General features: G+C 40.8%; 1 protein-coding gene across 4 annotated transcripts in view; it reads left to right on the forward strand.

Moving 5' to 3' along the window:
- The window catches only part of SORCS1 (sortilin related VPS10 domain containing receptor 1), a 579,047-nt gene that overhangs the window by 448,568 nt on the left and 104,619 nt on the right, over nt 1-25,860 (forward strand). For all 4 annotated transcript variants that reach the window (XM_064269343.1, XM_003409127.3, XM_003409128.3 and 1 more), the window contains exons 9-10: nt 12,634-12,813; nt 22,596-22,742. In XM_064269343.1, the coding sequence (XP_064125413.1) occupies nt 12,634-12,813; nt 22,596-22,742 (327 nt within the window). The remainder of the gene's footprint in view (nt 1-12,633; nt 12,814-22,595; nt 22,743-25,860) is intronic.

The following is a 25,860-nucleotide window of genomic DNA, read 5'->3' on the forward strand; positions in this document are numbered from 1 at the left end:
AAAAGTACATGCTATTTGCAGAAGAATCGAGGCTAGAACTGAAGCCTTTCCTGACTCCCAAGCTATTGTCCTGTACCATTGCTGCCAAGTCGATGCCAACTCATAGCAACCCTATATTGTCCTATGTATTATACTTTTCTTCTATGAAACTAAATTAACAGCTTCTATTATTAAAATATAACACCCACCCCCAAAAAAGATTAGATATACCATCAGGGGCATCAAGAGAAAAAGTCCCCTTAGCCTAAAGAGACCCAGAAATGATAGTTTAAAATCAAAGGAACATTTGTGGATCCATTACTGCAGTGTTAGGAAATAGATACTTTCCATTGGTTGTTCATAGCCATCCCACAGATCACTGCTGACAGTTGCCCCCAGTGACAACCTGTCAGTCTAGAAGGAAAGTTTGCTTTGAACCAGAATCAGCTTCCTTCCCCCCTCCCTCTATTCTCCCACATGAGTATATTTCATTACTCAGCCTCATTTGAGGTCTGAGGATAGAATACAGTGGTTAATTTAGCTTGTTCCCAGAAATATAGGAGTCAGTACAGCAAACGAATGTATTATTTGGTCCAAGTGGGTGTTTATCATTGAAGGCAATGAGATGCTTCATAACAACCCTATTGCACCTTCAAAAAGAAGCCCCAGCTTGGATGGAGTGATCTGCAGCAAAGATGCATGTGTTTCATGGCCTTCTATCAAAGCTAGGGCTGCAGGTACTGGAAATGAACAAAGCTTCACGCCAACCAGAGGAAGGGAGACAAACCAGCACTTTTATGCTCAAATTTTCTTTAGTCATCCACTGCGATTGTATCAGCCCTTGAAAGGCTGTGGTTACCCAGAGCTCTGTCAAAAAAGAATAATAATACAGGGAAAGAAACTTAATAATAATGTTAAGGAACGACCAGAGAAGGGGTTGGAGAGATTTTAATGTCACTGTTGCTGTTAAGCGCATGTGGCCGTCCAGATGGGGTGACAGAGTGACAGCCTTTCTTCCCTTAACTTACTTGGAGCTCATTCGGAGCTACTCAAGTAAGATAAATGAGGCAATACATATGAAAGTGCTTTGAGCATTTTGGAGGACAGATACTCTATAAAAGCAAGGTAATATTATTATTAGTATGGATCTACTTGTCTCTGTAGTAGAAGATCGATGTGGGCTGGGATGCGGGTGGCAGAAGGCTGCTGACACACAGCAGGAGACCAGCAGTCCAGGCCTCGATCTGTCACTAACATGCTTTGAAACCTTGAGCTGGTTTATCAATTTCTCTTTTCCTTTTTTTTTTTTTTTTTATCTTTTAAATGAGAAGCTTAGATTCACAACAGTATTTCCCCAAATGTGTTACGATAAAATGTCACTCGAGATGCTTCGTGAAAACTGGGATCAAATAAAAAAAGAAACAGATAAAATTCCATTCTATGGTCCTTGCTGAGAGAGTGACAGTGCTCACTGGCATGTTGAAGTCACCAGGAGGTCCTCATAGCAAGAAAGCTGTTTAATTCAGCATGAATCAAAACATTTGACCGAATAAGTATTACTTTATCTATTAAAATCCAACAATGCTGGTACCCTCCAGAACAGACTTTGGGAAGCGCTTCAACAGAAGCCTTGTAAGATACCTTCTTGGTTTAAAATTCTGTGATTCCCTGAAAATATTCAGCATAAGGTGCCACTTTGGGAGAAAGAGCAAATTTTCCTGATAGAAGAAGAGGAAAGTTAGAAGAAGAAAAAAGAATGATGGCATTTAAATATGTCAGGCCTTTCTTTCATGAAAATATTATAAACCAACATCATTTTAAAGAATGCCCTGTTAGTGTAATAAGATTATATTGCGAGAAAGGGGAACTTAATCTTGGCCCGTATCCGGAAGCAGGTGTTTTAATCTGTTACAGCTATGTGAGTAGCTCTCTAAGTGGCCTGGAGCAAGACACTTGATATATCTGTGTCCTCAGTTCTGCATCTACAAAATAAAGAGGTTTGAGTGAGATGGTATGGTACAAAGTGATGGACTTAGCTCCCTAAACCCCCCAAGACACCAAACCCATTGCTGTCGAGTTGATTTGAACTCAGGATAACCCTAGAGGACAGAGTAGAACTGCCCCATAGGGTTTCCAAGGAGTGGCTGGTAGATTTGAACTGCAGCCATAGCTCTTTAACTGCTGTGCCACAAGGCTCCTTAGCCGTTTAGGATCATTTAATGAAATGTCTATTGTGGAGAACTCAGAGGCTCAACAGTGTACAAATGTACCTCAAAGGCACAGAGGTGAGAATTTGCTATGGGCGGAGGGGGCCTGGTTAGTACTGAGATATTTTAACTTGAACTCAGCATACTGTATCTTGCTGACAAGAAGGAAACATAATTTAGGACCAGTTGTTTGGCAAATCTAAATGCTAGGGTGAGGATCATGGTCTTTGTCCTGTAGGAAATGGGGAGCCATGGAAGGTTGTGTCCCTTAATGTTCAATGGCCTCTGTCTAATTTCACAGCTGATATTCTCCATTAGCAAGAAACAAAACACTGAAATGAACCACCCTTTCTTCCTGAATATGTTAGCTAGGATTCCAACAGATGTAATAGGCAGAAAGGCTAAATCAACATTCTTTAACAATGGAATTTAGGGGCTCACTTAACTGAAAATAGCTAGCATGCATAGAGCACATGCTAAGTGCCAGGCATTATTTTTTAAGTGCTTAACACTTATTAACCACTATAACCCTCACAACTCCACGGTGTGCGTAATGTTGTTGTATCTCTTTTTATAGGCAGAAATTGTGAGGGATGGTGTTAAGTTTACACAGGTATATTACAGAGTCAGGATATGAACTGGGATATTACTCCCAAGTCCATTTCTTAACCATTTTATTAAATGTCCTCTCTAACTGAAAAGTCTAGAAGTGGGGCTGCTTTTAGGATGTCCACATCCAAGGGCTAAAAGAATGTTGGAGAATTTGGCCTCTCTCTCTCCATATCTTGACCCTGTTTTATTCAGAATTGGTTTCAGTCCCTGGCTCCAAGATTACGTCTACAGCAAATCTAAATGTTTTTATTTATATACTTGCAGACTCAATGGTAAGAGACTTTTCTCCCTTCTAATAACTCAACACAAATTCTAGAATTGTATCTTACTGCTTGGAACACATGCCCATCCCTGACTCAATCACTTTCATCAGGGTATTGGACTATTCTGAATGCTAGGTCTGGGGTACAAGCCCACCTCCAGTGCTAGTGATGGAAGAAAGTTGAGAAGAGGGAAGAAATTGTTCTGAGAGTAGTGGTGAGATTGTTTTTCAAAGAATACCAAACTCTACTTACCAGAAGAAAAGTAAAAAGACAATGGGTGGGGCGGGGCCAAGATCGCTGACTGGGTAGAAGCTACCTCGCATCCCTCTTGCAACAAAGACTCGGAAAAACAAGTGAATCGATTACATACATGACAATCTACGAACCCTGACCATCAAACATAGATCTAAAGAGTTGACCTGAGTGACAGAGACTGAGAACGAACAACCACGGGGAAGCAGCGACTGTTTTCAGAGCCTGGAGCCAGCGTCCCGCTCAGGAAACCTTGGCGCCGGGCTTTGGACTGGGTGCAGGGCAGCTGAGCACGGCATCCTGAGACGGCGCAAACACGGGATGCAGCCCTACCCCCCAGAAGTGACCTCGGGGGAAGCCCAGCCAGTGCACGTAGACAGTGCAGTGATGCAGCTGACAGGAAGAGAAGTCACCAGGAGGCAGCGACTGGTTTTGGAGCTGGGAGTGTGGCGTCCCAGCCGGGAAACCTTGGCGCGCTGGGCTTTGGACTGGGAGCGGACGAACTAACCACAGCTTCTGAGACAGCACAAGCACGGACGCGGACCTGACCCTCGGGGGCAATCTCTACCCAGCCAGCGCACACAGGCGACGCACCCCTCGGGAATCTCAGATAAAACAGTCATCCCAAGCAAAATAAGTAACTTTGTCTATATTCCGGGGTGCTACTCTCTCCTATTTATCTGAACCATCCCCTCCCCTTTCCAGGCGGCTTCATTAACATTCGAATTTCCTGAGCAAGAGAGTGAGCTGCGCTGAGGTTTTTCTTTCTTTCTTTCTTTTTTTTTTTTGGTCTTTTCCTAACCCATTCTCCTGGCCTGAGAGAAGCAGCTACAAAAAACCCAGGGACCAAAAATCCTTCCCTAATTGGATTAAAAACACAGTACCAGCTCCAGCCAAGCATATGTGATCCACAGTCTTGGGCTTTCATCCCTACAGGGAACAAGGTGGCTATTATAATGCAAAGGCACTTCTGATAGGGATCTGACTGCCTTAGGGGTATAAGGAGGGTGACACCTACCAATCTGTAGAGGTACTGGCATTGGGGACCTAAGGTACAGCTGCAGAGCCCACCCACCAAAGTGCTTTAGGAATAGAGACACACCTACCTCACTGGCACTTGGGGGAAGCCTGTCAGCATCCTGCCCCACCTGGAGTGTGAACCTCAGCTGCTACTAGAATCTGGTGCACACAACTATCACCACTACTTCTCTAGGTAGATAGGTGACAATCTGCACCACACACTTGATGACCCAAAATCAGATTCTACTCAAGCCTAAAAATGGACTCTTAGGCTTATATATCTGGTAACAGCCCAAACCAGCTGGTAATAGGACATAAGTGATTCAAGGGCTACAACAACCAAGACAGCGCAATCTAGTAGCCCATCTATGTATATTGAAAGAAAGGAAAATAAGACTCAGTGTGCAAATATAGAATAAATCACTACAATATCTTAGTGATGGCTTGGAAACAGCAGTCAATATGAAACCACATAAAGAAGCAGACCATGATTGCTTCTACAACTCCCCAAACTAAAGAATCAAAGTCTTTCCCAAATGAAGATACAATCCCGGAATTACCAGATGCAGAATATAAAAAACTAATTTACAGAATGCTTCAGGACATCAGGGATGACCTCAGAAATGAAATAAGGCAATCTACAGAAAAAGCCAAGGAACACACTGATAAAGCAGTTGAAGAACTAAAAAAGATTATTCAAGAACATAGTGGAAAAATTAATAAGTTGCAAGAATCCATAGAGAGACAGCATTCAGAAATCCAAAAGATTGACAATAAAATTACAGAAATAGACAACGCAGTAGGAAGTCAGAGGAGCAGACTCAAGCAATTCGAATGCAGGGTGGGAGATCTGGAAGACCAGGGAATTGACACCAATATAGCTGAAAAAAAAATCAGATAAAAGAATTAAAAAAAAAAAAATGAAGAAACCCTGAGAATCATGTGGGACTCTATCAAGAAGAGTAACTTGCATGTGATTGGAGTCCCAGAACAGGGAGGGATAACAGAAAACACAGAGAGAATAGTTGAAGATCTGTTGGCAGAAAACTTCCCTGACATCATGAAAGACGAAAGGATATCTATCCAAGATGCTCATCGAACCCCATTTAAGACTGATCCAAAAAGAAAATCACCAAGACATTTATCATCAAACTTGGCAAAACCAAAGATAAAGAGAAAATTTTAAAAGCAGCCAGGGATAAAAGAAAGTTCTCCTGCAAAGAAGAATCAATAAGAATAAGTTCAGACTATTCAGCAGAAACCATACAGTCAAGAAGGCAATGGGATGACATATATAGAGCACTGAAGGAGAAAAACTGCCAGCCAAGGATCATATATCCAGCAAAACTCTCTCTCAAATATGAAGGCAAAATTAAAACATTTACAGATAAACACAAGCTTAGAGAATTTGCAAAAACCAAACCAAAGCTACAAGAAATTCTAAAGGAAATTGGTCAAAAAACCAATAATATCAGATACCAGCACAACACAAGGTCACAGAACAGAACATCCTGATACCAACTCAAATAGGGAAATCACGAAAACAAATTAAGATTAATTAAAAAAAAAAAAAATCTCTCAAAACAGAGAATCATTGAAGTCAGTATGTAAAAGATCACAGTAATCAAAAAGAGGGACTAAATACAGGTGGCATACAACTGCCATATGGAGAGGGATACAAGGTGATATAGGACAATACAAGTTAGGTTTTTACTTAGAAAAATAGGGGCAAATATTAAGGTAACCACAAAGAAGTATGACAACTCTATAACTCAAAATAAAAACCAAAAAAAAACATAACGACTCAGCAAACATAAAGTCAAATACTATGAAAATGAGGAACACACAATTTACAAAGAAAAACGTCTCAGCACAAAAAAGTAAATGGAAAAATGAAATTGTCAACAACACACATAAAAAGGCACCAAAATGACACCACTAAACACATACTTCTCTATAATTACGCTGAATGTAAATGGACTAAATGCACCAATAAAGAGACAGACAGTCTCAGACTGGATAAAGAAACACAATCCGTCTATATGCTGCCTACAAGAGACACACCTTAGACTTAGAGACACAAACAAACTAAAACTCAAAGGATGGAAAAAAAAAGATATCAAGCAAACAACAAGCAAAAAAGAGCAGGGGTAGCAATATTAATTTCTGACAAAGTAGACTTTAAACTTAAATCCACCACAAAGGATAAAGAAGGACACTACATAATGATTAAAGGGACAATTGACCAGGAAGATATAACCATATTAAATATTTATGCACCCAATGACAGGGCTGCAAGATACATAAATCAAATTTTAACAAAACTGAAAAGTGAGATAGACACCTCCACAGTTATAGTAGGAGACTTCAACACACCACTTTCAGAGAAGGACAGGACATCCAGTAAGAAGCTCAATAGAGACATGGAAGACCTAATTGCTACAATCAACCAACTTGACCTCATTGACTTATACAGAACTCTCCACCCAACTGCTGCAAAGTATACTCTTTTTTCTAGCGCACATGGAACGTTCTCTAGAGTAGACCACATATTAGGTCATAAAACAAACCTTTGCAGAATCCAAAACATCGAAATACTACAAAGCATCTTCTCAGACCATAAGGCTATAAAAGTGGAAATCAGTAACAGAAAAATTAGGAAAAAGAAATCAAATATTTGGAAACTGAACAATACCCTGCTGAAAAAAGACTGGGTTACAGAAGACATTAAGGAGGGAATAAAGGAATTCATAGAATGCAATGAGAATGAAAACACTTCCTATCAAAACCTCCGGACACAGCAAAAGCAGTGCTCAGAGGTCAATTTATATCGATAAATGCACACATACAAAAAGAAGAAAGAGCCAAAATCAGAGAACTGTCCCTACAACTTGAACAAATAGAAAGTGAGCAACAAAAGAATCTATCAGGCACCAGAAGAAAACAAATAAAAAAAATTAGAGCTGAACTAAATGAATTAGAGAACAGAAAAACAATTGAAAGAATTAACAAAGCCAAAAGCTGGTTTTTTGAAAAAATTAACAAAATTGATAAACCATTGGCCAGACCGACTAAAGAAACACAGGAAAGGAAACAAATAACCTGAATAAGAAACGAGATGGGCCACATCACAATAGACCCAACTGAAATTCAAAGAATCATATCAGATTATTATGAAAAATTGTATTCTAACATATTTCCAAACCTTGAAGAAATGGATGAATTCTTAGAAAAACACTACCTACCTATTCTTAGAAAAACACTACCTACCTAAACTAACACAATCAGAAGTAAAACAACTAAATAGACCCATAACAAAAAAAGAGATTGAAACGGTAATCGAAAAACTCCCAATAAAAAAAAGCCCTGGCCTGGATGGTTTTACTGCAGAGTTCTACCAAACTTTCAGAGAAGAGTTAACACCACTACTACTAAAGGTATTTCAGAGCATAGAAAATGACGGAAAACTACCTAACTCATTCTATGAAGCCACCATCTCCCTGATACCAAAACCAGGTAAAGACATCACAAAAAAAAGAAAATTACAGACCTATATCCCTCATGAACATAGATGCAAAAATCCTCGACAAAATTCTAGCCAATAGAGTTCAACAACATCTCAAAAAAATAATGCACCACGACCAAGTGGGATTTATACCAGGTATGCAAGGCTGGTTTAATATTAGAAAAACCATTGATGTAATCCACCATATAAATAAAACAAAAGACAAAAACCACATGATCTTATCAATTGATGCAGGAAAGGCATTTGACAAAGTCCAACACCCATTTATAATTAAAAACTGTCAGCAAAATAGGAATTGAAGGAAAATTCCTCAGCATAATAAAGGGCATCTATACAAAGCGAACAGCCAACATCACTCTAAATGGAGAAAGCCTGAAAGCATTTCCCTTGAGAACGGGAACCAGACAAGGATGCCCTTTATCACCACGCTTATTCAACATTGTGCTAGAGGTCCTAGCCAGAGCAATTAGGCTAGACAAAGAATTAAAGGGCATCCGGATTGGCAAGGAGGAAGTAAAATTACCTCTATTTGCAGATGACATGATCTTATACACAGAAAACCCTAAGGAATCCTCCAGAAAACTACTGAAACTAATAGAAGAGTTTGACAGAGTCTCAGGTTATAAGATAAACATACAAAAATCACTTGGATTCCTCTACATCAACAAAAAGAACATTGAAGAGGAAATCACCAAATCAATACCATTCACAGTAGCCCCCAAGAAGATAAAATACTTAGGAATAAATCTTACCAAAGATGTAAAAGGCCTATATAAAGAAAACTACAAAGTACTACTACAAGAAACTAAAAAGGACCTACTTAAGTGGAAAAACATACCTTGCTCATGGATAGGAAGACTTAACATAGTAAAAATGTCTATTCTACCAAAAGCTGTCTATACATACAATGCACTTCCGATCCAAATTCCAATGACATTTTTTATGTGATGGAGAAACAAATCACCAACTTCATATGGAAGGGAAAGAAGCCTCGGATAAGTAAAGCAATACTGAAAAAGAAGAAGAAAGTGGGAGGCCTCACTCTACCTGATTTCAGAAGCTATTATACAGCCACAGTAGTCAAAACAGCCTGGTACTGGTACAACAACAGGCACATAGACCAATGGAACAGAATTGAGAACCCAGATATAAATCCATCCACATATTAGCAGCTGGTATTTGACAAAGGCCTAGTGTCAGTTAATTGGGGAAAAGATAGTCTTTTTAACAAATGGTGCTGGCATAACTGGATATCCATTTGCAAAAAAATGAAACAGGACCCATACCTTACACCATGCACAAAAACTAACTCCAAATGGATCAAACACCTAAACATAAAGACTAAAACGATAAAGATCATGGAAGAAAAGATAGGGACAACCTTAGGAGCCCTAATACAAGGCATAAAAAGAATACAAAACATTACCAAAAATGACGAAGAGAAACCAGATAACTGGAAGCTCCTAAAAATCAAACACCTATGCTCATCTAAAGACTTCACCAAAAGAGTAAAAAGACCACCTACAGATTGGGAAAGAATTTTCAGCTATGACATCTCCGACCAGCTCCTGATCTCTAAAATCTATATGATTCTGTTAAAACTCAACCACAAAAAGACAAACAACCCAATCAAAAAGTGGGCAAAGGATATGAACACGCACTTCACTAAAGAAGATATTCAGGCAGCTAACAGATACGTGAGAAAATGCTCTCGATCATTAGCCATTAGAGAAATGCAAATTAAAACTACGATGAGATTCCATCTCACTCCAACAAGGCTGGCATTAATCCAAAAAACACAAAATAATAAATGTTGGAGAGGCTGCCGAGAGACTGGAACTCTTATACACTGCTGGTGGGAATGTCAAATGGTACAACCACTTGGAAATCTATCTGGCGTTTTCTTAAGAAGTTAGAACTGCCGTACAACCCAGAAATCCCATTCCTCGGAATATACCATAAAGAAATAGGAGCCTTCACACAAACAGATATATGCACACCCATGTTTATTGCAGCTCTGTTTGCAATAGCAAAAAGCTGGAAGCAACCAAGGTGTCCATCAATGGATGAATGGTTAAATAAATTGTGGTTTATTCACGCAATGGAATACTACACATCAGTAAAGAACAGTGATGAATCTGTGAAAGATTTCATAACATGGAGGAACCTGGAAGGCATTATGCTGAGTGAAATTATTCAGAGGCAAAAGGACAAATATTGTATAAGACCACTATTATAAGATCTTGAGAAATAGTATAAATTGAGAAGAACACATACTTTTGTGGTTACGAGGTGGGGAGGAAGGGAGGGTGGGAGAGGGTTATTTACTGATTAGTTAGTAGATAAGAACTACTTTAGGTGAAGGGAAGGACAATACTCAATACAGGGAAGGTCAGCTCAACTGGACTGGACCAAAAGCAAAGAAGTTGCTGGGATAAAATAAATGCTTCAAAGGTCAACGGAGCAAGGGCCGGGGTTTGGGGACTATGGCTTAAGGGGACTTCTAAGTCAATTGGCAAAATAATTCTATTATGAAAACATTCTGCATCCCACTTTGAAATGTGGCATTTGGGGTCTTAAATGCTAACAAGCGGCTTTCTAAGATGCATCAATTGGTCTCAACCCACCTGGATCAAAGGAGAATGAAGAACACCAAGGTCACACGATAACTAAGAGCCCAAGAGACGGAAAGGGCCACATGAACCAGAGACTTACATCCTCCTGAGACCAGAAGAACTAGATGGTGCCCGGCCACAACCGATGACTGCCCTGACAGGGAGCACAACAGAGAACTCCTGAGGGAGCAGGAAATCAGTGGGATGCAGACCACAAATTCTCATAAAAAGACCAGACTTAATGGTCTGACTGAGACTAGAGGAATCCCGGCGGTCATGGTCCCCAAACCTTCTGTTGGCCCAGGACAGGAACCATTCCCGAAGACAACTCATCAGACGTGGAAGGGACTGGACAATGGGTTGGAGACAGATGCTGGCGAAGAGTGAGCTGCTTGTATCAGGAGGACACTTGAGACTGTGTTGGCATCTCCTGTCTGGAGGGGAGATAGGAGGGTAGAGAGTTTTGGAAGCTGGCACAATATTCACGAACGGAGAGACTGGAAGGGCTGACTCATTAGGGGGAGAGTAAGTGGGAGTATGGAGTAAGGTGTATATAAGCTTATATGTGACAGACCGACTTGATTTGTAAACGTTCACTTAAAGCTCAATAAAAATTATATATATAAAAAAAAAAGACAATGGATGACATAAACAATAGCTAACTTGTATGCCAAACCTTTGCATAATTAACCACTTCAAATTTATGGACTATTTTCTTTTTTTCGCTTCCTCTTACTGGATTCTTTCTGCAAAACATTACCAGTGCCTAGAGTATGTCATGTGATGCCCAAGGAGGGTGCAGGAATATGAAGCCCTTTGGATAAGGACTTATTTTTTCATATGAATTTACAAGGCTCGAGAAGGGGTAGTCTTGTTCCTACATGTCTAGTGCAGAGTTGGGCTTAATTGCTGATTGATTGAGAGAGCATGGACATATATATTATAGTGAAAAGTTCAGTTAGAAGTTAGGTAGAATTTTCCAGCACTAAAACTGCTCTTAAGGAAGATTGACAGATCTCCTGGAGCTTTTCATAGATAGAGTATGGTCCATCTTGGAAGATTTGAGTACCGACCTGTACAAAGGCCAAGAATCTTTTCTTGCTCTTCTACATTTGTGCTTATGTGCAATTGTTTCTTTCTTTTGTTTTTTTTCTTTCTTTGTTTGGTACTTGTTTTTTTGGAAGCTGTACCATGTCCACTGCCCTGGCTAGGGTGAAAGGCTGCCAAGAGCATGTGAACAGGTGTCTCCTGAAGGAGACAGTAAGCCTTGGTCTACCTCAGCCTCCTCACTGTATCCAAACTCTCTAGAGTACTGAATGGGGGAAGGAAGGCTTTGGAATTCCCATTACTGCTCACTGCCTCCGTATTGCCTTTGCCTTAGACAACCAGGGTCTGAAAACATCATCAATTATTCAGACTATTTTCTTCCTTCTTCCACTTAAGGTTTCCTGCAAAACCTCTCAGAGCAAAGGTTGAGATAAAAAGCCAAGTCCCTGCACCCTCATTAACGTAGAGCTTGGTGCTTTGGTATTCTCAGGTGAATGTTGTCTTCGTGGACCTGGGGCTGCTGAGCCTTAGGACAGTGCTTCTCAAACTGTAATGTATATACTAATCACCAAAGAGCTTATTAAAATGTAGATTTTGATTCAGTAGGTGGGGCCTGAGGCTCTGCATGTCTACCAAGCTTCCAGGTGATGCCCATGCTGCTGGCCCATGGACCACACTGAGAGATTGAAGACTCATTTCTTTTCTCAGTCCCTTTTCGTCTGTTCCTCATATTTGCTCCATATAAACCTTCTGAGCAAGTGCCATGTTTGTGTTTGGCAAATATATCAGGATGATAGATTTTCCAAAGTCATGTATATTCAAGAAAGTGTTCTTTAAATTATCTAATGAGACAATTAAATTATAACTGAGCCACCAAGCACCCCTCTGTCTTATTTTCTCGTTACCATTCTGCGTAAATCCACAAATAACAAAGGCAATGTATGATTAACATGTAAGCAATTATTATTTTGCACATGTGTAAAAGGAAGACCTCTATCTTCTGTTACAGTGTCTATTCTGGTGTATTTCTCCTTAGATTCCATACTCTGGGCACCTGCTGGGTAACTTATAAAAATCTTCTTCACTCTTCCCTTTTTCGTGTCTTTCTTCAGGACATGCATGTCATCAGCACAGATGAGAATCAAGTGTTTGCAGCTGTCCAAGAATGGAACCAGAATGACACATACAACCTCTATATCTCAGATACCCGTGGCGTCTACTTCACCCTGGCTTTGGAAAATGTCCAAAGCAGCAGAGGCCCTGAGGGCAATGTCATGATAGACCTTTATGAGGTATGTCACCGAGGCATTTGTGGTCCTGAACAGCAGCAATGCCTGGACTGGCCAGTGAAGATCTGGCCATGGTTGATTCCTGGATTATTCTAATAGTGCTTCCTATGTAGCCTCATTACACTTGTGAGACAGACGCATTTGCAGAGCATATGTATTCGTTAATTGTAATCACAGAATATTCTTGGGGGGATTATTTTTTGGCTGTGAAGCCCTGGAGGATATGGAGAGTATCTGGGGAGTCAGTCAAACACTTACAGAGTTTGAGCTGAGGAATTTCAAAATAGTCTTGAAGGGCCAACAGGGTGGTAGGCAGCACTGCCTTATCTCCCTCTGAGGAGAGAATGAAAGGGACGTCCTTGCATTACATCAGAAGACACTCCCCTTAAGACCTGAAGACTTTTCTAACTAGATAACTTCCCCCTGGCTCACTGCCAGTGAGTGAGAGAAAATTAATATGTCTTTCTTTCCTAAATCAGGAAAATATCAGAGCTTATCAGGCTTCCCTAAGTCTACTATGACCCTTTGTTACTCAAAAGAACTAAGATTCAAAATAAAGTCATGTATGTTAGATCAGTCAGATTGCATCAGAAATACCAACGCTTTAATTGCTGTTTCGGGCACAGTTAATATAGAAAGCAAGCTGCTGTTTTGGGATGGATTTTAGCCATTTGTCAGCCTTATTCTGTGTTGTGAAGAATTTATAATGGGTTATCATGAGCCATTAGAAACCATATTCAGAATTTGGAGAAGTGCAATTATATACCTATATTCCATCTGAAAAAAAAATGTAAAACTGATTCAAATAGGCACAGCCATAATGATGTGATGGTTTGGTTGGGAAGAAGTTCAGGGAGTCGAGATTGTTTGTATAATGAGAAGCAAAGGAATTGTATATGTCAGAGAAGGAAACCAAGTTCACTTAAGAAATTTTAACCTCTTACTGTAATTCCTTCTAATGGTATCTACCTTTCTTTTCCTTTAGGAGCTTTCGGGAATTTTCTCCTAGTATCTAAACATCCCTGTATGTATAGCAGCATGTTAGTAAACTGTATGCCCAATTTAGAGCCCCAGTATTTGTAATGGAAATCATAGCAGACTAGCATAAATATTACATATTTAGAAAACTGTGCTGCAAACTTTTTCACACACTCAAAAGTTTTCTTCGCTTCCTCTCCCACCCAAGTTTCAGATAAATATAGCATCTGTAATATATCTCAGCCTCAAACTGAACATGTGTCCCAGAAAACATTTACATATGAGGGTGATTTGGTTTCAAATTTGTGCTCAATAAAATTATGATTTAGAGTATAGATTTTAGAATTCAACCACCTGGGCTCAAAGCCTAGCAATGCCACTTTATGTGTATCCATGAGAAAAATCCACTAATTTCTGAGCCTCAGTTTGCTTGTTTAAAAAATGAGGATAAACATGGAGCCTACTTGATAGGATTTCTTTGAGAATTAAATGAGCTAATCCTTGTAAAGTGCTGAGTATAGGACCTGAAATACAGCAAGCTCTACAAATTGTAGATGGCATCATTAATATTATGTTGTGATGTGCTTAAGCACCAATACAATTTTCTGTTCTTAAGTCTTAAAATCTACTCATGTTGTTAAATGTCCAATACAGTCCCACCATCTTGGATTTCTACCTTTTCCCATATTGCATTTAGCTTGGCCGTATGACATTCTCTAACACCAACTAGTTTTCTTCTTATAAACAAGTGTAAAGTTTCACATTTTTTCCTGCATTTGTAAATGTCTTATAAACATTTAAACGTTACACAGGTGTTGAAACGCCATGCGTTTTTGTGTCTTGATCCATCACACTTACGATGGAAATATCATACTCTCATGGTCTGTTTAGTGTGAAATCAAATCAACTGCCCCAGCTTACTCATACAGTTTTCTTTCCTGGGCTCGGCTTCTGTACTGGGGCCCCCTAAACCATTTTCTTATCTTCCGGTTGCATTTTTGCCTGTCCTGATTATATTGTTCTCTCTTTTCAAATCAGTATGGAATGGTTTATCTGGATAAATTTTGTTTTCTGCCAGAAACAGAGACCATCTGAATTGGTCTCTTGGTGATGGAAAAGATGACAGGTTTGGACATGCATGGCTTTGCATTATCCTATTATTTGCAACAGAAGGAGCCCTAGTGGTGCAGTGGTCAAAGTGCTCTGCTGCTAACCAAAAAAAGGTCAGCGGTTTGAACACACCAGCTGCTCTGTGGGAGAAAAATGTAGCAGTCCGTTTCCATAAAGAGTTACCGCCTTGGAGACATTATGGAGCAGTTCTACTCTGTGCTATAGGGTCACTATGAGTCAGAATCACCTGGACACCAGTGGGTTTGGTTTGGGGTTTGATTATCTGTAACCATTTTCATGAATGGGTTTCTAAATCCAAGAAGGTGACTGGTACAGAATGAGAAGAGGAAACCAGGTAACTCCTGGACACAGCAAAACATTTTTTTTTTTGCTAATCTTTGTGTTTCTTCTTTGTGTCTCTTTTGTGGTTGACCATCTGTAGAGAAACTGCTGGCTCCTATTATCATCACTTTGAGCAGTGGTGTGACGCATTGTGTAAAGGTGTCTTGCATCCTAGGGCCGGGGAAGAAGAGTCTTTGTTTTATTAGCCTGACAGTTCACAGCAACTTGAATTGAAATTGATGTGATCAGACCGACAGTGCCGTATCTGCTGATTACCTAGATAGAAAGAATATTGGCTGACACGGAACCTGGCACAAATGTTCCCTTAAATCTGATTGTTCTGGCTAGCAGGAAGCTGAAAGCCATCCAGCGTGAATTTCCCAGTAGAATTGCAATGAATGATGGGTGCTTAGAGATAAATGAAAAGTAAGAAAATCCATAAATGAATTAATAAGAAGTAGAGATGAGGAGCACATGGGGTGGGGGTGACTGGGATAGAATATGTGGAGTGCACATCTGCTCGGATTTGAGGGTGATGGTGTTCTTTGTATGTCTGTGCATGCCAATTACCCGCTGTTCCTGTACCGCGCGCTCTTTAAGCTATTTTACCAAAAGCAAGCTCTGTAACGTATGTGTGTATGGATGGGTCTGTGTATCAAGAATCTGTATTGTTGATGCGTCTTTGTGAGAAATGCAGAAGGAAGCACAGTTCTCATTAAAATAAGTCCTTTTGTTCACACACACACTGGAACCTGGCTACAAGTGCTGCACTCTCAATGCTAGAACCCAAATTGTATATGTAATGGAATAGGGAAGTGTTGGGAGGCAAAGTCCCAGGGACCTCATGTGGTTTAGTTATTGAAATTTTCCCTTGGTGTAAGCTGGCCATTGAACATGGACCCCATTCAAAAGAGTCAAGAGATATGAGAGAGAGTAAAGTTGGCTACAGAACAAAGATGCTAGAAAATTATTTTTGTTGATGAAAGTTCATAATAAAAATAGCGAACTTGTTGTGTCATTATGTGTTAGGCACTGTGGAAAGACCTTTGCATGATTATCTCATTCAGTCCTTATATTAACTTCAGGGCATGGGAACTATAATCACTCCCATTGCAAGCCTAGGTAAATGGAGGCAGAGGGAGTGCCGTCCCTCTTGCAAGATTACAAAGCTAGTAAGTGGCAGAGTTAGGATCCAAATCTTAAAGTATGTAAACTCTCAACTACAAAATATCACGTCTCCCCAGAAAAAACAGTATTGGCACTTGAATTTGTTGTAGCCAAGTAATAGCACCAAAATTGAAGGGCATTGAAATGGAGGATAAATAGTGTTAGCCTTTGCCTAATAGTGGAAGAAACCACACTGGAAGAAGAAAATGGTCTGGGAGAAATTCACTGTAGACAGAAGCAGCAGTTGATAGCTCTGGACTTATTCACCACTTTCTGAACCATGTCCTAAGCCTGCAGTTAAAGACCAGTTCAGACAGTGTCTATGTATGGTTCCCAGTGTCATTTGGTGGGTGCATTTGGGTAAGAGAAGCCCAGAAATAGGTCCTAAAACTCTTGGCATTTCTAAATAGTGCAAATGCTCCAGTGGCACCATGAGGAATGGGTAAGAGTGGGCCGCCCTCCTGCCTGATGGCGGCTGAAGGAAAAGCGATGTGACGAGTGTGTCTGAGACGCATGATTCCTAGTGTATTTGTGTGGTGTGGATGATGAGAGGGGGTATGACAGCTTTGGACAATATCTTCTCTCCTCTGGGAAGAGAATATTAATTAATGATGACGAAGAGCACTTTGGCATAATGGACAATGACAGCTCACCCCATCTGAATAGAAAGGGTTGTGTTGAGAGTGAAGCCACCTGGCCGACAATGCACAATATGTGTATGTACATGAGTGAGCTGCAAAGGACATCATGAAAAGTACCTCATAACTAGAGACCAGTGCATGCTTCATCACACACACGTAGTGTCTTCTGCACACCGAGCATCCTCTCTTTAAAAGAGAAGGTGAAACAGAGATGTAAACGTGGCTTACACCTGGGTTTCCTGGGGGGAAGATTGCCCCTAACAGCCTGGAGTAGGAGGTACAGGTAGAGAAGAAAAATACTCACCCATCTAGGACACATTTATTACAGGGTATAGAAAGTATCACCCAATTATTCAAGGCTGCCGTCTCCCTGGAAGGAGAGTGCCACCTAATCAGCGTAACAGGAAAGAAAAGAACACTTAGGCATTTTTTGGCAAATGGGTTCCTTGATTATAGAGGCACCTCTGATCGCTGCTGAGTATGTGTCTCCTGGCTGGGATCCCTTCTTTAAAAAGGAAAATACTGTACCCCCAAAGAAATCATGGCCACACAAATGTTCTCTTTCTTGCCACCCTTGTTGTCTTATATTTTTTTATTTTCAAGTCTTGGCACTTCGGATTTGTAATTTAAATCTGAGAGAGGAAGAGGGAAAAGTTGTTTTTCAATCAGCAACAGAGGCAGAAATAAGCAAAAACTCCTGGGCAAGGGTGCTCTCAACTTAGCCTCCACATAGAACATATAAAAGTTTGGCTCTGGAGAGACCTCCTTAGAGAGTAAACATCAGAAAACAAGGAAGATATCTGGGGCTCTTCCCTTAAATCACCAGAGAAATCTAAATTCCCAGTCCCTAGTGAATTCTCAAAAAAACGTTAGTTGAATGAATGTATAGTTGTTTAGATATTCCGGGCACTATATCTCCAGTGCTTAGAAGGGTGTATGATACATAGTAGAAGCTCAATGAATATTTATTGAATGGGTTTTTATAGATGTGCTGAAAAATGAATAAAATGCAGTATTCTGTAGATGTGGTATTTCTTGCCAGATGCTCTAAGAGGAGAGAAGCCTGAAGAAACAGCATAGTCACAGGGTTGAGAGTGGGCTCTGAAGTTAGGCAGGCTAACTCGATGTCCCCTCTAAGTTTTTTAGTGGTATAGACTTAGATAAGTGGTTGACCTCATCCGAACTTCGACCTTCTCATCTGCTAAATGAATATAATATTGACTTTATCACTTAGAGTGTGTGGCCAGATTAATGCACTCAGAGCCCTTCGTGTGATGCCTCAAGCTTTGTAAGCACTCAATAAACTGTCGTTATTACTGTTGCTATCTAACTCTTACTACCTATTTTATAAAAAAGCAAAGCAGGGGTATCTTGTGCAAAGTGACTTTCCTGTTATTAATTTTAAAGAAACAATATGGTGAATGGAATGACAACTCAAGGGTTACATTAGAATAGACCATAATTTCAGAGAGATCACAGAGAAAGACGTGATGAATTAACTTGTGATAAGGAGTGTAAGGGCACTAGAGACATTTCTGTGAAGACTGATGTCCTAAAGAAGCTTACACTGCTGTTGATAGGTAGGATGTAGGTGCTGTCTATATGAGAGACAAACTGGAGGACAGAGAAGAAGTGTTAGGGAAAGTTAGGATGAAAAGAGATTCGTGTTTCTGGAAGAGGTTTATTGAGCTGAGCCTTGATGGGTAAATAGGCCCAGACAAGTCAGGAGGTTGTCTAAGGGGCAGGACTGGCCTATATGAACAAAGAGAGCAATATAAGGAAAGGGACGGTAGTGCTTTGAAACTACCATGCTGGGGCACAGTATGTGTGCTGATGTGCTTCGTATAAAAGTGGCTTCTCACCACACTTAGCATTCTGACCAATCTTTCTGCAGAATTCAGAAGGCAGGCATGGTAATAGTCTTCCCTGTAGGAAGACAACCTCTCAACAGTGGGATGCGTCATTCCCATAGGAATATCTGTCCCTGGAAACTCTGTGTTTGTGTGAAGGCGAAAAAAAAAAAAAACAAACCCAGTGCCGTCGAGTCAATTCCGACCCACAGCGACCGTATAGGACAGAGTAGAACTGCCCCATAGAGTTTCCAAGGAGCGCCTGGTGGATTTGAACTGCTGACCCTTTGGTTACCAGCCGTAGCTGGTAACCTCTACACCACCAGGGTTTCCGTGTCTTCCATAGAGAATACTGTTTTTCCCCATCCCATCCCAGACCCACCCCACTCCACAAATATGCACATACAAGAAACAGAAATTGTTTGGCAACATAAACATGCCCACCTGTCCTCAGTGAAACTCCAGACCTTACACAAACACATGCTCACGCACACACACACAAATACATTTACGTATTGTTGTTAATAGCTCCTGTCGAGTCTCATCCTGACTCATGGTGACCCCATGCACAATAGAACAAAACACTGCCTGGTCCTGAGCCAACCCCATGATCAGTTTCAGATTAGTCCATTGTGATCCGTAGGGTTTACACTGGCTGACTTTCAGAAGTAAATTTTCCAGAAGCTTCGCTGAAACCTGATCAGCATAGCACACAAGCCTCCACTGACAGGTGGTGGTTACGTGTGAGATGCGTTGGCTGGGAGTCTAACCTGTCTCTCCCACGTGGAAAGAGAGAATCCTACCACTGAATCATCAATGTACACGTGCTTGTACGCATATGCGTAGGCACATGCATATACACTTACATATCTATTTTTAGGCACTAACGCTGCCCCTTGATAGCTGAAGTCCTACAACGAGAGGGCGGAAGCTCCAAGTAATCTATGATGAGACCTTACAAGAGCCCTTGACAGCCCCCTGCCGTGTGATTGCAGTGAGACTCAAAGATGAGTTTCTCAGGCTCAGAGTAAGGGGAACAGTGAATGGCAAAAGAGCCCGAGAACAGAGTGACCATCTTGGTAGACCAGGAGGGGAAATTAAAGCACCTTATATGGGATTTTCACATTGATAAAGTGCCTTGGCTGCCGGAGGAGAATAAGCAGGCCCTCTCCAGCTCTGTTCCCTGTTGTTACACGTTCCTTCTACTTTGCCAAGTTTTTATTCCTCAAGATAAACCCAAAGGCCAAGCTGCCAGAGGTGAATTACAAAGCGCAGCTTTCTGCTCAAGTGGCATTTGATAATGCCAGGCAGTCGGAGGCCAATAAAGTCACCACTTCTGCAAATCACATGAACCAGCTCGTAAACACACATCACCCTGCTCTGACACCCTTGCCAAAAAGGAAGAGGGCGGGAAGGAAAGTGAGCAATGCAACTTCCTAAATAGGTAACCCTTTGATTCCTTCTCAACATATTCTAACCCTCTAGAGTGGTGAATGGCTAAGGCCAAGTCGTCTCTCCTTTCTGAGTATGGCAAGCCTTCATTTGTTCAGATGTGTTGGAGGGAAGGCTGGTAGGACTTTGTGAATATTCTGATTTGTGAAATTCAATTTTTAAACAACTGGCAGGTTAGTTGTTTTGAGGTACATAACAGCTTCTCCAACATATGCAAAATCAACGTGGGGTTCTCTGGTGCTCCCTTATACGGAGCACATATAGTGAATAACTAAATATTATTTGTAATTAACACACCATTGTAGGGAGGTAGAATGGTCCTAAAGTTTATGCCTTACACATTTGTTGAGAATTGACAATGTACAAGAAACTGTTCTGGCTGCTGTTAATTGCACAGATGTGGCTTGTTTTCCTAAGTAGTTCAAAGTATTTCTCCTGGAAATTCATTTATACCATTTATTTGCCTAACAAACTTTTCGTTCCAATAACGTATAAAGCTGGCCCAACTCTAAATTATCCCAGATGCCAAATCAGCAGGTACAAACTAATGAGGTCTGACTATGTCAAAAGCAAAGGCAAGATATGCTATTCTATTAATTGAAACCCCCTTACTTGAATTAACAAATTCAGAGCTTTTTCTTAAAAGAATGTTGGAAACCAGACATTTAATTATGAATTCTCACTCTCTATGACCTTAATGAGTTAAGTTTTGTCTCTTCCTCAGTTTCCTCATCCATATAAAGGGGATAATACTTGTTTTTAATTACTGGAAACAATGCTTGGCCATGGCAAGGACTGAAAAGGTCACAGCTATTACTCTACTCTTCGGCTTAACAATTTTCATGCTCTGATACATAAATCAACTCGACGGCACTGGGTTTGGTTTTGTTTTTTTATTGGATATATAAAGGGCCTATGTTAAATCAAACAGATTTAAATATGCTTGCTGGCGTTTCATTTATCTGCTCTGTGTGTTCCAGAAAGCCGCTTAATCTAACTTTCCACTTCCTCATCCTCAAAATGGCCTAATGATACCCATATCTCATGGTTATCATGAGAATTAAGCAAGATATTGTACATGGAGGTCTAGAATGCAGTACTCAGCATACCTCAGGCCCTTTCCGCTCTGCTCACCAGTTTCCCTGGGCTATAATAATTCCAAGCAGGCTCAAATATTCATGAATTGTTTGATAAACACTGAAACACCTGGAAAATATAATGCGCAGCTATTGATTTGTTATTGCATGATTTTGACAACTTGCCAATTATCACCTCTTTCCGAGGAGGTGACTCTATTTTCAGAGCCAAATAATTAGTAAGGACTGTTTTGGTGGGGACAGTGGGGCTATAAGAATGGAGTGGGGGTTATTTGACAGTTGAGGCAAACCACTTTAAGTTTAAAAGCTTTTCTCTTATGTTCAGTGTACTTTGGTGGCTGAATAGAGCTATCTTTTACAGGAAAAAAGGCCTTAGTAATTGGATCGGGATGTTTACTGTTTCTCATAGCTTTACACTAAGGAGTCCTGGTGGTGCAGCAGTTAAGGGCTCGGGTACTGACCAAAAGGTCAGCAGTTCAAACCCACCAGCTTCTCCTGGGAGGAAGATACGGCTTTGTGAAAGTCTGCTTTTATAAAGATTACAGCCTTGGAAACCCTTTGAGGGTAGTTCTCCTCTGTCCTGTAGGGTCACTGTGAGTCAGAATCAACTTGATGGCAATCAGTTTTTTGGATAGATTGTTGTACAACAGAACTGAAACCACTATAGTTTATTGAGGGGCAACTACAGACTACTTCCTTAGGGAAAATACCAAAACGGAAACCAAACCCATTGCCTTTGAGTTGACTCTGACTCATAGCAGCCCTATAGGACAGAGGACAACTGCCCCATAGGTTTTTCAAGGAACAGCTGGTGAATTCCAACTGCTGAGCTTTTAGTTAGTAGCCGTAGCTCTTAACCTCTGTGCCACCAGGACTCCTAGGGAAACAGGAAGCCCCTATTAAACCTATTATGACCTCCCTACCTCTATAACCTCAGGACACCAATCTCTTGCTTTCTATCCCACAGCCCAGAGAATCATTATACCTAAGCATTACCTTCTATTTCCCCATTCTCATCCTTTCTTTCCTCCAAGGCAAGTACTCTCAGCTGAATTTGACACCCTGTTGGTTTTTTATTTTGTTTTAAGGTAAACAAATATGTCCATTCTCAAATTGATGTATTTTTCAGCCATGTCAATTTTTCCCAGGTAGCAGGCATAAAGGGAATGTTCTTGGCTAACAAGAAGATTGACAACCAAGTGAAGACTTTCATCACATATAACAAAGGCAGAGACTGGCGTTTGCTGCAGGCGCCAGACACAGACCTAAGGGGGGACCCCGTGCACTGCTTTCTGGTAAGCCTTCATATAGAACGGAACACCTCAGTGCAGTAGAAGGCTGGAAAGTGGGTGTTAAATAAGCAGATGAAGATTACTCGGGAGATTCTTGAACAGAAGGGGGCGGGGGGATGACATAGGGGCAGAGTGTGATGTAGAGTCTTGGCTCTGCTTTTTAGAATGGGTCAAAGAGATAAGAGAACGTGAGTAAGCTCCTCACTCACTTCCAGGATCCTCAATTCCAGCCCAAGCTCTGATAAGGACCTCAAGTGGTAGTCCGATGGAGAATATAGTAGTTTCCAGGTATGGTAAAGTTACACCCCAAACACCTTTACTTTCCCATAAGTAATCTGTTACAGATCTAATGATACTTAAATCTAGCTGCAGAGTCGATGAACTGAATGCAGAATTGGGTAGGTATGTTTTCCAATGGAGACATCTAATTACATTTTTAGAGGAGATCATGACTCAAAAAGGGATAAGAACCACTGATCTAAACTTCTATTGGTGCTGTTTATAATAATCCCCTTCATTTATGTCTCATCCTACAAACCAGTGGCCAGCAAACTATGACCTGTGGGGCACATCAGGTCTACTTCTTCTAAGTATCATTGGAACAGTCACATTCATTCATGCACTGCTCATGGCTGCTTTCCTGCTCCAATGGCAGAGTTGAGTAGTCGTGACAGAGACCATACGATTCACAAAGCCTAGCATATTTATTATCTGGCCCTTTACAAAAAAAGTTTCCTGATGACTGCTATAAAGTAGGTCTTTTGGGCAATAAGTAGATTCAACAGAAATTTATTTATATATTTGACCACATGATGAGGCCCAAGAGAGGTATCAAAGGTGGTTCTTGCCTTCAAGGAGTTTGCTGTCTACTTGACTGAGACTAGATTGATGATACATGTCAGATTGTAGGGTTACATCTTACTACTCTGTAGCTTTGGTGCCTACTCCAGTACCTGACACAGGAAGAGATAGTGAATGTCAAAGGAAGGGAGGATAAGACTGATTACAAAAAAAAAAAAAAAATTACTGTAAAACAATTGAGAACTTATGTTTAAATTCGAAGAAAGGAGAGACAAGTATGTAAACCTGAAGGGGAGACATCCTAGTTTTGGCAAAAAAGACTTGGTATGTATATATACATATATCGATGTTCACACCCTTCATACAATTCAGACCTAGATGTTATCCACACACAGCTTGCCACCTTCTGTCCCATGAGGTCTGGACAGTCATTTTGCAGGTTCATCTCTCACAGCTGTAGGCAGTTCACCTGCCTACTCGAGAAGCTGCCAGCAGCCATAGCCTGACCTTATTAGTTGCAGAGGATATCGCAATTGTCATAGTGCATCAGGAAAGCAGTCTAAAATTCAGCCTCCCACTCAGCTTCTATCCTGACTACTGGCAACTTCCATAGGGAAAAGCCAGTCATTATAGTAAGCGCATGGAGCCGGTGACAGAATAAGTAAGAGTAGCAGTTATTTCTTGAATACCTACCTATGCAAGTCACAATTCCGTGACATTTTAAAAACTGGGCCGCCGTCTTAGTTTAGCTATCCCTAATTGGAGCATCGTGGTAGTTAGCCAAAGTTACATAGGATGCATCAGTGCCTTAGTGTGGTCCTTGGTTCCCAGCATGCACTGTGGAGATTAAATGCCTAGGAGAGAGGATTAACCATGCCGCCTGAAGAGATTTGCCTGGGCACCCTGACGTAGAAAACAGACCATTAGAAATGATTCTTGCTCAAAGTACTTAGCAAGGTATTTCCTGCTCTAGCCCCACCCTGGGTCAGGAAGTATTATTGCTGTACCTCCAAAATAGAAATGGTATATCAGCTTACCTCCACATCTTCACTGTGACCATCCTGATTCAAGTCACCATCATTTCTCACTTGCCCTTTAACAATGGGTTCTTAACTGATCTTCCTGTCTCTATGCCTTAAAAAAGCCTACCTCCTGGCAATCCATTCTCTACACATCAGCCAGTGGGACCTGTCTTTTAAATCAATGTTATTGAGGTAAAACATGCATAAAATGTACACATTTTAAGAGTATTTGATGAATTTTGGTAAATATATATACCAGTGTAACCACCATAAGAGTCAAAAGATAACACTTCCATCACCCTAAAAAATGTCCTTTTGCCTGTTTGCAGTCCGTACCCATATTCATAGCCCTGCCCAATCACTAATCTGCCTTCCTTCACTGTAGATTTGTTTTCCCTTTGCTAAAATTTTGTGTAAATGGGCTTGAAAAAAAAAAATCGGATCATGTGCCTCACTTAAATCTTCTTATGAATTTATAACTCAGGTAGACTAACATTCAGATCTTTTTACCTTGGCCTGCAAGTTGCCATGTGATCTGACCCCTGTCTACTTCTGCCTCCTCTCCAGCTTCTCTCCTTCCTTCCTTGTGCATAAACCACGTGGGGCAACCCTCATTATACATCGGGACCTCACCATGCACATTAATGCCTCAAGGTCTTTGAATTTGCTACTGTTCCTCTTAAGATGCTTTGCCCTCTCTGGCATTTTCTTGACATTCAGATCCTTGCTTGACTACCTCATCCTCAAAGAGCTTTCTTTGACCTTCCTCTGAAGTTGTCCTTTCCCCAACTCTTTTTGCTTCGTGACCCTTATCACTCTCTGAAATCATCGCGTGTGTTTGTTGACCCTCTTCTACATCTTCTCTGATAGAATGTAAACTCCATGAGCATATGGACAGTGGCTGTCTTTTTGGCTGCTGTATGGCCAGCTCCACTAATCATATGTGGCAGGTGGTAGGTGCAACACACCTGTTGTTGTTATGGGTGTCATGTTTGTTTGGAGTAGGCACTCCATTGACAGGTGGTGTTTGAGTTTCACATTTGAACTCTAGTGGAAGCCTTTCCTTTCCACTGATAGTCACACTAAAGGATTTATCATCATATCCACCTTGTGAAGCTCATGGGCACAGGTTGGCCACAAAGTTAACCAAGTCACTAGGCTCATTAAGATTGGAGAAGAATTAATGGAATATAGATGTATGGTACCCAGGAGTCTTCTGGCCTTCCTCCGTCATTAACCCTGTTGCTTAGTGTAGTTCCAATCTAAGCTTTAGAAAACAGGCTGCAGGCTGAGGAGGG

Source organism: Loxodonta africana, chromosome 16, assembly GCF_030014295.1.
Source record: "Loxodonta africana isolate mLoxAfr1 chromosome 16, mLoxAfr1.hap2, whole genome shotgun sequence".
In the NCBI taxonomy this organism is placed as follows: Eukaryota; Metazoa; Chordata; class Mammalia; order Proboscidea; family Elephantidae; genus Loxodonta; species Loxodonta africana.